Below are 14,695 nucleotides of genomic sequence, written 5' to 3' on the forward strand. Positions count from 1 at the left end.
TGACAGAAATCTGACACTCAGAATTCTGTTCATTGATTACACAATGTTCAAGCTATCATGGCATGAAGCCTCTAGTCCAAGCTCTTAGAGACAACTACAGCTATTCTCAAGAGTATACTGGATTGCTGGTGGGTGACGTAGGTGCCCACTACAATTATTATCTGAATGCAGTAAATTTTCTATGATTTGTCACAATTTTAATCTCCAGGAGAATGTATCACACGTATTTGGTGAAACAAAAAAGTGTGTACTAGTGGAAGGAGATTTTGCAAATGCAGTGGCTAATTGTAGTGCTTCATACTCTGACGTGCTTTGACTCCTCTATATCTTTGCATTAACATCTCTGAAAATTTCATCATCAAGGAGGATAAATATGCTTGAAATAAATTTTATACCCCAGGTTAACTATGTGAATTCATAATGTGAGGATTACATAAGTATGCATTCCCATTGGTTTTAATGAACTGGTATGGTGTGAAGCCCTCATTAGAACCTCTAAATATTGTAACATGGAGGCAGTGAGCATATGGATATGTTGTTGGGGAATTTCCCTCCACAGCATTTGTATGAGAGGTTACTTTAAATGAACAATGGTTTGATGGGTGAGACATCAGGTGAACTCACAGGGCTGTGAAGCAGTGCACCCGTCTCTCCTTGAAGAAGATTTATACATTCCTCATCACAACTCGTCAGACACTGCCCTACTCAAATTTGGCATAAGGAGCTACTTTGTGGAAAGACAATACCGCAGTCTTTACAGTGTTGCTGAGATAGCTGTTACTGTTCATATGATTCCTAACACATAGGAATAAAGACTGCTATACCTCTCAGTAACACAAGCTGTCAGGCTGCAGTTGCCATGTAATATCTAACAGGTGTGTGGTCCATGACTTTAGCACAGGTTGGAGTAGGATGCGGGATGCGTACGCACGAGCGCGCATGGGTGCATACACACACACACACACACACACACACACACACACACACACACTTGTAAAAATATGTTGGCTATTTGTTGCTGTTGGCCAGCTCTTGAATAAGTTGTGTGATAGTTATCAGAATCCACTAATTCCCAAAACATTGGATGTTGTTGTCTAATCATATATTGTTCGCATTGTGTCCAAAGGACATGCTATAAATATTGGTTACCTGCAAATGTTCAATTGGTATTGAAATTAGTATTGATGTGTGTGTATGGTGTTCCATATGCAATATAGCAGCCTGAAAATATAAATAGTTCAAGTATAGTAACAATCATGTTTTTGTTGAGGAGTGTACTACATGGTTAATAGTATGTACAGATAATAACACAGGCCAACGATGGAAAAACTTTTTTGCTGAAAATACCTTATTCCTGTTTTTTAGGGTGTGAAATCCAAATACGATATTAAAAACTCTTATCACTCACCATTTCTTCACATTTTACAGTTATATTTATTAAATTAAGCGATTTTTAAAGAATTTTACACTTTTTATATAGTTAAAATAATTTAAAAAGGAGTTGTAATGAATTTAGATGATGTTGGTAGCACTGCTGAAAAACAATTGCTGGCAAAAAAAGGTCAAGTCTATTTTTGTGATAACAGATGGTGTTTTGTTTACTGTCAACCTAACCTCATTTTCCCATTTCCTGTACATGTGCTCAGTACAACATCTAATCGTGGTTGTAAAAACTCTGCTGACAGTTTTTGTTGTATTTTTGATGAATTTGTGATTAAAAAACACCAAAGAAACATTACAGACTTTGTGAAAAAGGTGTATGTAACTTTGTATCTAAACTTAGTGATAAAGATAAATCTTGGGCACTGCATAAGGTATGTTATGTGTGTGTTGAAGATCTGAGAAAATGGTTCAAAAAGGAGAAAAAAGCCTTTAGATTTGCTGTTCCTATGATATGGAGAGAGCCAAGAAATCAGTCCAATGATTGCTACTTTTGCAGTGTTGATATTGTTGTTGTTGTTGTCTTCAGTCCTGAGACTGGTTTGATGCAGCTCTCCATGCTACTCTATCCTGTGCAAGCTGCTTCATCTCCCAATACCTACTGCAACCTACATCCTTCTGAATCTGCTTAGTGTACTGATCTCTCGGTCTCCCTCTACGATTTTTACCCTCCACGCTGCCCTCCAATGCTAAATTTGTGATCCCTTGATGCCTCAAAACATGTCCTACCAACCGATCCCTTCTTCTGGTCAAGTTGTGCCACAAACTCCTCTTCTCCCCAATCCTATTCAATACCTCCTCATTAGTTACGTGATCTATCCACCTTATCTTCAGTATTCTTCTGTAGCACCACATTTCGAAAGCTTCTATTCTCTTCTTGTCCAAACTAGTTATCGTCCATGTTTCACTTCCATACATGGCTACACTCCAAACAAATACTTTCAGAAACGACTTCCTGATACATAAATCTATATTTGATGTTAACAAATTTCTCTTCTTCAGAAACGCTTTCCTTGCCATTGCCAGTCTACATTTTATATCCTCTCTACTTCGACCATCATCAGTTATTTTACTTCCTAAATAGCAAAACTCCTTTACTACTTTAAGTGTCTCATTTCCTAATCTAATTCCCTCAGCATCACCCGATTTAATTTGACTACATTCCATTATCCTCGTTTTGCTTTTGTTAATGTTCATCTTATATCCTCCTTTCAAGACACTGTCCATTCCGTTCAACTGCTCTTCCAAGTCCTTTGCCGTCTCTGACAGAATTACAATGTCATCGGCGAACCTCAAAGTTTTTACTTCGTCTCCATGAATTTTAATACCTACTCCAAATTTTTCTTTTGTTTCCTTTACTGCTTGCTCAATATACAGATTGAATAACATTGGGGAGAGGCTACAACCCTGTCTCACTCCTTTCCCAACCACTGCTTCCCTTTCATGCCCCTCGACTCTTATTACTGCCATCTGGTTTCTGTACAAATTATAAATAGCCTTTCGCTCCCTGTATTTTACCCCTGCCACCTTTAGAATTTGAAAAAGAGTATTCCAGTCAACATTGTCAAAAGCTTTCTCTAAGTCTACAAATGCTAGAAACGTAGGTTTGCCTTTTCTTAATCTTTCTTCTAAGATAAGTCGTAAGGTCAGTATTGCCTCACGTGTTCCAACATTTCGACGGAATCCAAACTGATCCTCCCCGAGGTTTGCATCTACCAGTTTTTCCATTCGTCTGTAAAGAATTCGCGTTAGTATTTTTCAGCCGTGGCTTATTAAACTGATAGTTCGGTAATTTTCACATCTGTCAGCACCTGCTTTCTTTGGGATTGGAATTATTATATTCTTCTTGAAGTCTGAGGGTATTTCGCCTGTCTCATACATCTTGCTCACCAGCTGGTAGAGTTTTGTCATGACTGGCTCTCCCAAGGCCGTCAGTAGTTGTAATGGAATGTTGTCTACTCCGGGGGCCTTGTTTCGACTCAGGTCTTTCAGTGCTCTGTCAAACTCTTCACGCAGTATTGTATCTCCCATTTCGTCTTCATCTACATCCTCTTCTATTTCCATAATATTGTCCTCAAGTACATCGCCCTTGTATAAACCTTCTATATACTCCTTCCACCTTTCTGCCTTCCCTTCTTTGCTTAGAACTGGGCTGCCATCTGAGCTCTTGATATTCATACACGTGGTTCTCTTCTCTCCAAAGGTCTCTTTAATTTTCCTGTAGGCAGTATTGATATTACTTGCCATAATTCGAGAACAAGAAGGTAAAAAGCTACCCTAACCTTCCATCTGCCATCTGACCAGTAGGGAATCGTGTCGATTTGCCGGCTCCTGAACCACGAGATGATTTAAATTCTATTCCAACAGAAGTATTTTCTGATGTACAATCTGATTTAGATGAACTTCCTGGTCATGAACTCCATTGTAATACAGAACATCTAGTGCCCAAATTGTTTACTCAGACCGAGCTTAATGCTTTGGTTAGGTATCTGGGCTTAACAAAAGGAAAAGCCGAATTGCTTGGCCCTAGATTAAAAGAAAAGGAATTTATTGGCAGTTGGAACCAGCATATACATGTATAGACAGAGAGATCTGCAATTGCCCTGGTTTCTTTCAACAAGAAGATGATTTAGTGTACTGCTCAGACATTCCTGATCTGATGAATGAGTTTAATATTGAATACAAAAAGGAAGACTAGAAGCTGTTTATTGATTCATCCAAAACTAATTTAAAGGCTGTTTTGTTACACAATGGGAACATGTATGCATCTATACATGTTGGACATTCTGTTCATATGAAAGAAAGCTATGAAAACCTAGTAATAGTGCTAAATAAAATAGGCTACTCTGCTCATGGTTGGATTATATGTGGTGATCTAAAAATAAGATGCATGCTCCTTGGTCAGCAAGGTGGCTTTACCAAATTTCCATGCTTCTTGTGCGAATGGGACAGTAGGACTAGGTATCAACACTGATGCAGAAAGAACTGGCCTATGAGGGAGTCTTTAAAACATGGCGAGAAGAACATTCTACGCAAAAACCTAGTAGATCCAAAAGAAACATACTCCTACCACCCCTGCATATAAAGTTATGCCTAATGAAACAGTTTATAAAGGCTTTGCCTAAAGATGGACAATGTTTTAAGTATCTCTGCCAAAAATTTCCATACCTTTCAGACGCTAAACTAAAAGAAGGCGTCTTTGTTAGACCTTACATTAGAAAATTGATATTTGATGTTAACTTTGAATCTACAGTAACCTTAAATGAGAAAGAAACACGGCCATCATTCAAGCAAATCGTTGCAAAGTTTGTAGTACATGAAAAAAGACGCAAAACATGTTTCTATTATAGCTACAATGTTAAAGACGTTTGAAACTTTAGTATGTTTAATGAGCCTGGAAGTTCACTTTTTGAACAGTCACCTCGGTTACTTCCCGGACAATATGGGAGATGTTAGTGAGAAGCAAGGAGAGCGTTTTCACCAGAACATTAAAGTGATGGAAAAACGCTACCAAGGCTGCAGGAACACCAACATGATGGGGGACTACTGTTGGTCAAGTTCAGCAAGCAACTCATCATAGAAAAAGCAACACAAGATGCTTCAATGAAGAAAAGGAAAGAAAGAAAATACAAACCAATTCCAGCTGACAAGTGAAACCTCTATTAACACATACCACGGTCATTGTTTTAAGTAGCTTACCGTAAATACAAACCTTGTTTATGTTGTAACAAAGTGTTTCATTAATTTCCCCATTTACCACATAGCATATGATTTTTATACCTTATAATAAAAAGCATATCGCTCGAAAACTATGGTTGATACAAAAAAAACTAAGGCTAGATTTGGATTCATCTCATAAAAATCTGTAAAGATCAGCTATCAAAGTAAAAAAAAAAAATAATTCATTGGCCTATGTAATTATTCTTCATTTCACTAAGAATGCCAACATACAGGGTCCTCTGTTGCTACTGTAACAGTATTTAACATTCAGAGAACCAGGTTAAGTGTTTATCTTTTCCAGTGTAGTGTATTTCTTAAATTTTGTGCATGTTTCTCTGTTTAATAGGTTATCTTGCAGTTTTGTAATTGTAAATTCTTTCAGTCAGTAGCACAGTTTTCATTACTTCTGAACAGCCATCTATATAGCTTATTAATGCATCAGTGTTATTGGTGACACATCAAGATAGTAGCAAGCTGCATATCTAGGATTTTTTCACTTTTGCAGTCTACTTCTTCATGTAGACTTGATAGGATGGGTAGGATGTGTACATGCTGCATGCAGACCCAGTGGTAGCCGACTGCAGTTCGCGGAACAGCTGAATGCATTTTTGGCTATGGCCAGTCACCTTCAGGGTGCTGCCTCAGAACATAGCTGTGGCGGAGAATCCTGTGTGTTGCATGGGACACCTCAAGTGTTGCTTGTTTTGCCCACGGGCTGCTGCTGAGCCACCTCGCAGTGGACCTGACATGAAAGATCTGCCCTCACTGCAGCATGAGTGGTGGGTGGTAATGCTTTCATGTCGCTTGATGTGGAGGGCTATGTGGAGACAGGCCGTCTGGCATTGCCCATTCTTGCCCATTCACCTTGTGAGGACATGTGGCTGCTGCTTGAACAGATATGAACAGGTGAGGTTTACTAGTTATCAGGAGCTCCAATGCTAGACGTGTTATGGAGATTTTTAGACAGAAAGCATCCAGGGCTGTAAAAGAAAGCCAATGTGCACTGAGTATATCTGCTGGAGGGCCTCGTCCAAAATTGGAGTCAGCTGTGCCTATGGCTATCAAGTGTGCAGGGTGCAGTCATGTGCAATTTATGGCTCATGTCAGCATCAACAATGCCTGTCACGTGGGTTCTGAGGCCATTCTCAGTTCATACAGGTGGGCTGGCGTGATTGGTGAAGGCTGCTGGCTTTACACTTGGGTTACAAGCAGAGCTTGCAATTTACATCATTGTTCCCAGAGTTGATCGGGGTCCTTTGGTTTTGAGCTGAGTGGAGGGTTTCAACTAAAGGCTTTGCCGACTCTGCACCACATTGGTGCAGATTTCTAAACCTGTGCTAAAAGAGTAGGGATTTGTGGGATTCCCTTGGTAGGTTAGGGCTGAACTATACAAAGGGAACAACTACTCAAGTAGCAGAGTACTTGTGGAAAGCATATTTGGTATTTTTATGATAGCTGGTAGTTTGAGGTACTCTGATGAACATTCGCCAGTCGATATGCAACAAGGAAAGGCAGACCGAGTTCAGAGGAAATACATTTCAGCTGTCAAAATTTCATCAGTAAATGGTCGAAGTATTCGTAACAAAGTTCCCAAATTTACTGCCCTCCAGGAAATTTCATGCACTCACATTATTCTTGGGACTGAGAGCTTGCTGAAACTCAAGGTGGAAAGCTCTGAGATATTTAGCAAATCATGGAGTGTGTATCAGAAAGACAGAATAGAGACCATAGGAGTGGGAGTGTTCATTGCAGTTGCCAAAAATGTTGTCTCTACTGAGGTTAAAGTTGAGTTTGACAGGGAAGTTGTACGGTCGCAGATAGCAGGTGTACATGAAACCAAATTAATTGTTGAACTTTTTATCAGCCACTCAATTCCGTTGTGACAGTTCTATAGTCATTCAAAGAATGTCTGTGGTCAGTAGTATGTAAATACCCAGATGTGCTAGAAAGAACAGATAAGCAGTTTATATCATCTCACTTACACAGTGACTTGACATCACTTACTTCCAGTAAGGTAGTTGCAGGGGAATTATGGGCAAAGTTTAAGCAGATTGTAAATGATGGTCTGGAGAGCTATCTACTTAGTAAGTGGATTAAGGCTGTAAAATACCCACCATGGTTTAATAATATGATTTGGAAAATTCTGAAGAAGTAGAGGCTGTTGCACCCCCAATTCAAAAGAGAATGCACAAATGACTGCAAGCAAAGGTTAGTAGACATTCGTGCATTTGCAAAAAAATCTATGTGCAAAGTGTACAACTACTACCACCATCATACCTTAGCAAAACATGTGGCACAGAACCCAAGAAAATTCTCGTCCTGTATAAAATCACTAAGTATATCAATAGCTTCCAACCAGTCCCTAATTAACAAGTTTGGAGTGGCAATTGAAGAAAACAAAACTAAAGCTGAAGTTTCAAATTTTTCATTCAAGAGATCTTTCATGCAGGAGAACTGTACAAACATACCATCATTTGAACATCATTTGAACATTGGACAGATGCCCGGATGGACGACATAGTAATAAGCATCACAGACATGGAGAAGCAGTTGAAACATTTGAAAACAAATAAATCAACAGGTCCAGATGGAATCCCAGTTTGGTTTTACAAAGAAAATTCTCTGGCTCTGCCCCCTTACCTAGCTTGCATTTATCGCAAATCTCTTGCCCAGCACAAAGTCCCAAGCAAACAGAAAAAAGTGCAGATGAGTCCTGTATATAAGAAGGGTAAAACAATGAACCCGCAAAATTACAGACCAATATCCATAACATCCTTTACTGCAGAATCCTTTAACATATTCTTAGTTTGAATGTAATAAATTTTCTAGAGACCTAGAAGCTTATGTCCATGAATCAGCATGGTTTTAGAAAGCATCACTCACTCGAAACTCTGCTCTTTTCTCACATGTTACACTGTGAACTATAGATGAAGGGTAACAGACATGTCTGCTTGTGTCTGTGTATGTGCGGATGGATATGTGTGTGTGCGCGAGTGTACACCTGTCCTTTTTTTCCCCTAGGGTAAGTCTTTCCGCTCCCGGGATTGGAATGACTCCTTACCATCTCCCTTAAAACCCACATCCTTTCGTCTTTCCCTCTCCTTCCCTCTTTCCTGAAGAAGCAACCGTCTGTTGCAAAAGCTAGAAATTTTGTGTGTGTTTGTGTGTTATTTTATTGTGCCTGTCTACCGGCGCTTTCCCGCTTGGTAAGTCTTGGAATCTTTGTTTTAAAACATAAATGATTTGGTGAACAGGGTGGACGCAATCTGCGGTTGTTTGCTGATAATGTTGTGGTGTACGGTAAGGTGCTGAAGTTGAGTGATTGTTTGAAGGTAAGATTTAGACAAAATTTCTAGTTGGTGTGATGAATGGCAGCTAGCTCTTAATGTAGAAGAATGTAAGTTAGTGCGGATGTGTAGGAAAAACAATAACGTTTGGATACAGTATTAATAATGTCCCACTTGACACAGTCATGTCATTTAAATATCTGAGCGTACTTCTCTAAAGTGATATGAAATGGAATGAACATGTGACAATTGGGGTAGGGAAGGCGAATTGTCAACTTTGGTTTATTGGGATAATTTTGGGAAAGAGTGATTCATCTGTAAAAGAGATTACATATAGAATGCTTGTGTGACCATTCTTGAATACTGCTTGAGTATTTGGCATGCGTACCAGGTCGTATTAAAGAAAGAAATCGAAGCAGTTCAGAGGCGGGCTGCTAGATTTGTTACTGGTAGATTTGATCAACACATAAGTGTTATGGAAATGCTTCAGGATCTCAGTGGGAGTCTCTGGAGGGAAGGAGACTTTTTTTGAGAAACACAATTGAGAAGATTTAGAGAACCAGTATTTGAAGCTATTCTACTGCTGCCAACATATATTGCATCTTAGGACCATGAACATAAGATACAAGAAATTAGGGCTCACACGGAGGCCATATAGGTAGTTATTTTTCTTTTCTGCTGTTTCTGAATGGAACAGGAAAGTAAATGATTAATAGTGGTACAGGGTGCACTCTGCCATGTGCTGTATGGTGGCTTGAAGAGATCTTTGTAGATACAGATGTAGAAACTGCCCCCAAAAATTCTGATACATTGAAAGTTCAATTTGTTTCCTATTATTTGTGAAACATGTTGAATAGTTGCCATATTTTTAGGTGGATTGATCATGCACATGAGCAACACACATCATCATCATCATCATCATCATCATCCTAAAGATTTATGAAGAAATACTTGGAACAATAGTCTATGATTGCAATTTTTTTACTCAGTTCAGTAAAACAATTTTAATTGCTATGATCACAATCAGATTGACCTAAAAAGAATGTGCATATTTATGAATAAGATCATTATGATAAGTGACTGCAATATAATTAGTAATATTTATTCACAGTTCCTGAGAAACGTCTAATAAACATATCTGTCTCCTACAAACTTAGTAAAAGAAGAAAATAAATTTTATGGCCATGGTTGGCATCACCATACGACATTTAAACATGATAAAACTGTAGTGATCGCTCATGTCACATGGTGTAGGGCCATCATTAACACACTGTGCTTAAGGCTACAGACAGTTGCGGAAGCTTGGCCACTTGGCGATGTTGACAGTAAGCACAGTTTACAATGTTGTATTACAAAGTCAGAGAGAGAATATTTGAAATTCTGCCTAAGCCAGAGTAGAATGAGTTAAAATATAATTAAAACTGAATTAGAGAATGCAAATGGGTTCACAGCAAAATATTACTTACAAAAGTCAGCTCTCAAACAGGTGTCTGTGGTGTATATAATAAGTAATGAAATTAATTGAAAGTAGCATACCAAGACACAAAACCCACAGGCACAATTAGCTCACAAAAAAAGTGTCAACAAGACACATACACCTATGAGCAAGACATGGATGGCGTGGGAACATGGATGGAAAATAAATGGACAGGGTCAGAACAGCAGGATGCGCAGGAACTTCAAGAGCCTGTTGTACAGTGAAAAATAGGCGTTTGATCTAAATTCATTCACTATTTGAGCTGGGTGGTGTTTCTTATACCCATAGATGTCTATTTCCCTTTTGGTGGAGTATGTACGATCTGCATGTTGTAACATGTGTTCATTTGTGTTCTGGAAGGTGTTGTACAAATGTAGTTTTGTTCTGTGGATGTGTGTTCCCTAAAATGAGTATCAAAATTTATATCCATCTGTCCAATATAAAATTTATCATAACCGTTGCAGTGTATTTTGTGAATGTCTAAATTTTCAAATTTATTTTACTTGTTATTTGTCTTATATTCAAGCTGCAGTTTCGGAGTATAATTTATTTGGAAGCCAGGTCTGTCAATTGTGTTCTTAAGTAATTTCTCTAGCTGATACACTGAAGTGCCAAAGAAATGTATAGGCATGCATACTCAAATACAGAGATATGTAAACAAGCAGAATACAGTGCTGTGGTCAGCAGTGTGTATACAAGATAACATGTGCCTGGCACAATTATTAGATTGGCTACTGCTGCTCCAGTGGCAGGTTATCAAGATTTAAGTGAGTTTGAACATGGTGTTATAGTTGGCAAATGATGCCTGAAGAGAATCATTCAGCCTGACAGAAGTTCAACCCTTCCGCAGATTGCTGCATATTTCGATGCTGGACCATCAAAAATGCTACCCATCCAACAAAACTACATCGATATGAGCTTTTGGGAACTGAAGGCACACTCGTGTATCCTTGATGATTGCACAACACAAAGCTTTACATGTTGCCTGGGCCTGTCGACACCGCTATTGGACTGTTAATGACTGGAAACATATTGCCTGGTCGGGCGAGACTTGTTTCAAATTGTATCGAGCAGATGGATGTGTATGGGGATGGAGACAACCACATGAATCCATGGACCTTGTACGGCAGCAGGGGACTGTTCAAGATCAGGCTCTGTAATGGTGTGGGGTATGTGCAGCTGGAGTGATATGGGACTCCTGATACGGTTGTATGTGGCTCTGACAGGGGAAACGTACATAAGCATCCTGTCTGATCATCTGCATACTTTCATGTCCATTGTGCATTCTAATGGACTTGTGGAATTCCTGCAGGGCAATGCAACACACCACATGTCCAGAATTGCTACAGAGTGGCTCCAGGACTATCCTTCTGAGTTTAAACATTTCCGCTGGCCACCAAACTCCCCACACATGAACAGTGTTGAGCATATACGGGATGTCTTGCAACATGCTGTTCAGAAAAGATCTCCACTTCCTCGTACTCTTAGATTTATGGATAGCCCTGCAGGATTCAAGGTGTCAGTTCCCTCCAGCACTACTTCAGAAATTAGTCAAGCCCATGCCATGTCATGTTGCAGCGCTTCTGCATGCTCGCGGGGGCCCTACATGATATTAGGCAGATGTACCAGTTTCTTTGGCTCTTCAGTGTATGTCGTCCAGTCCCCTTCCCAATTTTTGTGCTCTTGAGTGTTTATGTCATTCTTATTTCTTTATCTTATTGCATGATCTCGTGAGAAAGTTCTCTGTGTACCCATTTTCCACTGCTATTTGTTTTAAAAAGTGTAATTTCTTACATATTTCTTGGCTGTCTAATGGCAAGTGAATATGTCACTATATTGTGGAAGTAAAAAGGACACTTTTTTATGCAGAATTGGGTGACAGATTTTGGCTTGAATTTTATTATTGGTGCACTTAGGTTTTCTATAAACACTGAACGTATGTCAGTTGGTAGTTTTAGCAGTCATCAGACCCAGATGGTTGATGAAATTAATTTTCCCTATTTTGGTGGTGAAGCTAATTTTGGGATGCATAGATCAGTATTATTTGCACTACCTTTTAGCATCATCGAGGTATCATCCACGTAACGTTTATAGGAAATGTCCTGCTTTTCACAGTTTGTGAAATTATTAAAAAAATATGTATATAATTCAGTAATAAAAGTGTCAGCCAGTGCATCAGGTAAGTTATTTACCATTGGAAGGCATTATTTTTCGCAATATAAAGGTCAAGCAGCCTAGAGAAACATTAATATTTATACATATTAAAAGAAATAGTGTGCAAACAGAAACAGAGAGCTTTGTCATGCTACTATACAATAAGGTAAATCAGCATCCTGATGTTCTGACTCTGTCCGTTTATTTTCCGTCCATGTTCCCATGCCGCCCATGTCTTCCTCAGAGGTGTGTGCATCTGGCTGACCCTGTTTCACGGACTCATTGTGCATGAGGGTTTTTGTGTTTAAATACGTTGCTTGCATTTAATTTTGTTATGTGTTAATATTCATCATAGACACCTGTGATGCCATAGATTTTCACGGCATCTTTATGTTATGCTCTTCACGGGTATATTGTTGGATATGATCATCTTCACTGTAGTGAAGACGATCATATCCGGCAGCATACCCATAGAGAGCATAATCATAGACACCTGTTTGAGAGCTTGCATTTATAACTAATATTTTACTGTGGACCCATTTGTTTGCTGTGATTTGTTTTAAATTACATTTTAACTCATCCTATTTTGGCTTATGTAGAATTTTAAATATCTTGCTGCTAGCTTTGTAACTCACCATTGTAAACTGTGCCTCTGATCAGCAATACACAGTGGCCAAGCTCTCTCACCTGCTTGTACTTCACCAGCAAGCACGATGTTGCTAATGGCAGGTCTCCATCAAAGCCATGTGTGTTTATCATAGTTTTATTGTGTTTTTATGTTATGTACTGATGGCAGTCACGGCTAGTTTAAGAAGACACATGTCATTTGTTTGATACTTCCCTGATTAATGTGAAGCTATGCTACTGTTTATGCTGTAGTAACTTATCATAACACTTTTGTGCATACATTTGCACATTCCGGAGGAACTTGCTAGAAATCTCAAAGTTATGATTCCTTGTTATTAAATAAAATGAGTCTTATTTTGGTAACATTGTGTGTCAGTTTGCAGTTTGCATTATGGTACATTTAGCATATTTTTATCTTGACTTTAATTATAGTCATAAGCATAAAAATATTCACTGCCGATAACATCATGTAGCTTTGCAGAGTTAAGCTATAAGCTGACAAACATGTCCTAGAAGTTAATTTCTAATACCTACCACAGCTATGACTGCATTTAGTGCTTCCTTGATGTTCCCACATCTCTTCATATAACATTGTTAACAATGTCAGATGCACCTGTGGAATCTCTCTGACTGAATGCCTGAACAAATGGGTTCTTATGACCTCTTCCTGTGGATTTATTCACAACTTTTGATTACATCGTGTATGTACTGTGTGGAAGAGTTAACTGTTGGTTTACAGAGAATAATAATCTGTTAGATTTTCCAAAGATGCTGAGAAAGGAATGCTTTTGTACTAACGAGAGTCCAAAATTGATCGGTAGATGCATATCTGCTTCTTAAGTAAATGAAGTCTCTGTGTGAAAGATTTGAAAATGTAGTTCTATTGATAAAACATGTATCCATAAATTCCAAATGTTTCATGTGCCATTAGAAAACACCATTAAGTAACTATGCTGTGCCTGACATACAGCCCTCATCAGCAGCATCTTGACAGGGAGGAAGTTGTTTATTCAACCAGAGAGGAATGTCTTACATTGTATTTTTTAACTTTGCAGTGAAATTTCGTAACTCAAACCTGATTCTCCAGTGTTTTCTTTTGGGAGGAGCAAGTGAATAAAATGTATCCAGGAAACAAGTGTATGTAAGTCTAAGTAAATCCCAGTTGTTGTCGTGTGAAACATTAAATGTCTGAGAACACACATATTTAGTTTTTAGAAATCTGTGTAATTTGCGTGTGACCTGCGAAGAAATTTTAAGGAAATTTCTGAGAAGCGGAAAACAAAATTTCTTTCATAAAGTGAGCTATAAATTGCTTGTACTTTTCTTTGAGATATATTGGTATGGCACTTTAATTTTGAATATCCATTCAAAATGATGACATTGTTATTGCAGTTGCATTCTTTGATACTTTTCAGAGCACCTCCCATTATTGGCTATTTACCATTTGAAGTACTGGGTACATCAGGTTATGATTATTACCATGTGGATGATCTTGAGAAAGTTGTCACGTGCCATGAAGCTTGTAAGTATAAACGAAAATGGTATTCATCATAAACCTGTGTTATTCCTGTTCAGAATTCAGGTATTTTCTTCTATTATTTCCAGTGATGCAGAAGGGAGAAGGTACTTCTTGCCATTATCGTTTTCTGACCAAAGGGCAGCAGTGGATATGGTTACAAACTAGGTTCTACATAACTTACCATCAATGGAACTCAAAGCCAGAGTTCATTGTATGCACACACAGAGTTGTCAGGTGAGCCCCATGACCTTCTTGCTGTTGAATACATTCCACATTCCAATTTTACCACACACAGTTAATGTACACGTTTGATATTTCATGATTATACTATTTTCCTGTGTCCATAATTGTCCATAATTGGGAATCACATTCATTGTGTAATGATACTGAAACTGACAAATGAGTAAAACTTATGGAGCCAAATTAGAATACAAAAAAAGTTTACATAAGGGAATAGGAAAGCTGTGAGAA

The 14,695-nt window shown here is 38.5% G+C and overlaps 1 protein-coding gene across 5 annotated transcripts in view; it reads left to right on the forward strand.

The window, feature by feature from the left end:
• The window catches only part of LOC126269773 (circadian locomoter output cycles protein kaput-like), a 126,058-nt gene that overhangs the window by 41,620 nt on the left and 69,743 nt on the right, over positions 1–14,695 (forward strand). For all 5 annotated transcript variants that reach the window (XM_049974017.1, XM_049974018.1, XM_049974019.1 and 2 more), the window contains exons 10-11: positions 14,121–14,227; positions 14,311–14,458. In XM_049974017.1, coding sequence (XP_049829974.1) covers positions 14,121–14,227; positions 14,311–14,458 — 255 coding nt within the window. The remainder of the gene's footprint in view (positions 1–14,120; positions 14,228–14,310; positions 14,459–14,695) is intronic.

Source organism: Schistocerca gregaria, chromosome 1, assembly GCF_023897955.1.
Source record: "Schistocerca gregaria isolate iqSchGreg1 chromosome 1, iqSchGreg1.2, whole genome shotgun sequence".
In the NCBI taxonomy this organism is placed as follows: Eukaryota; Metazoa; Arthropoda; class Insecta; order Orthoptera; family Acrididae; genus Schistocerca; species Schistocerca gregaria.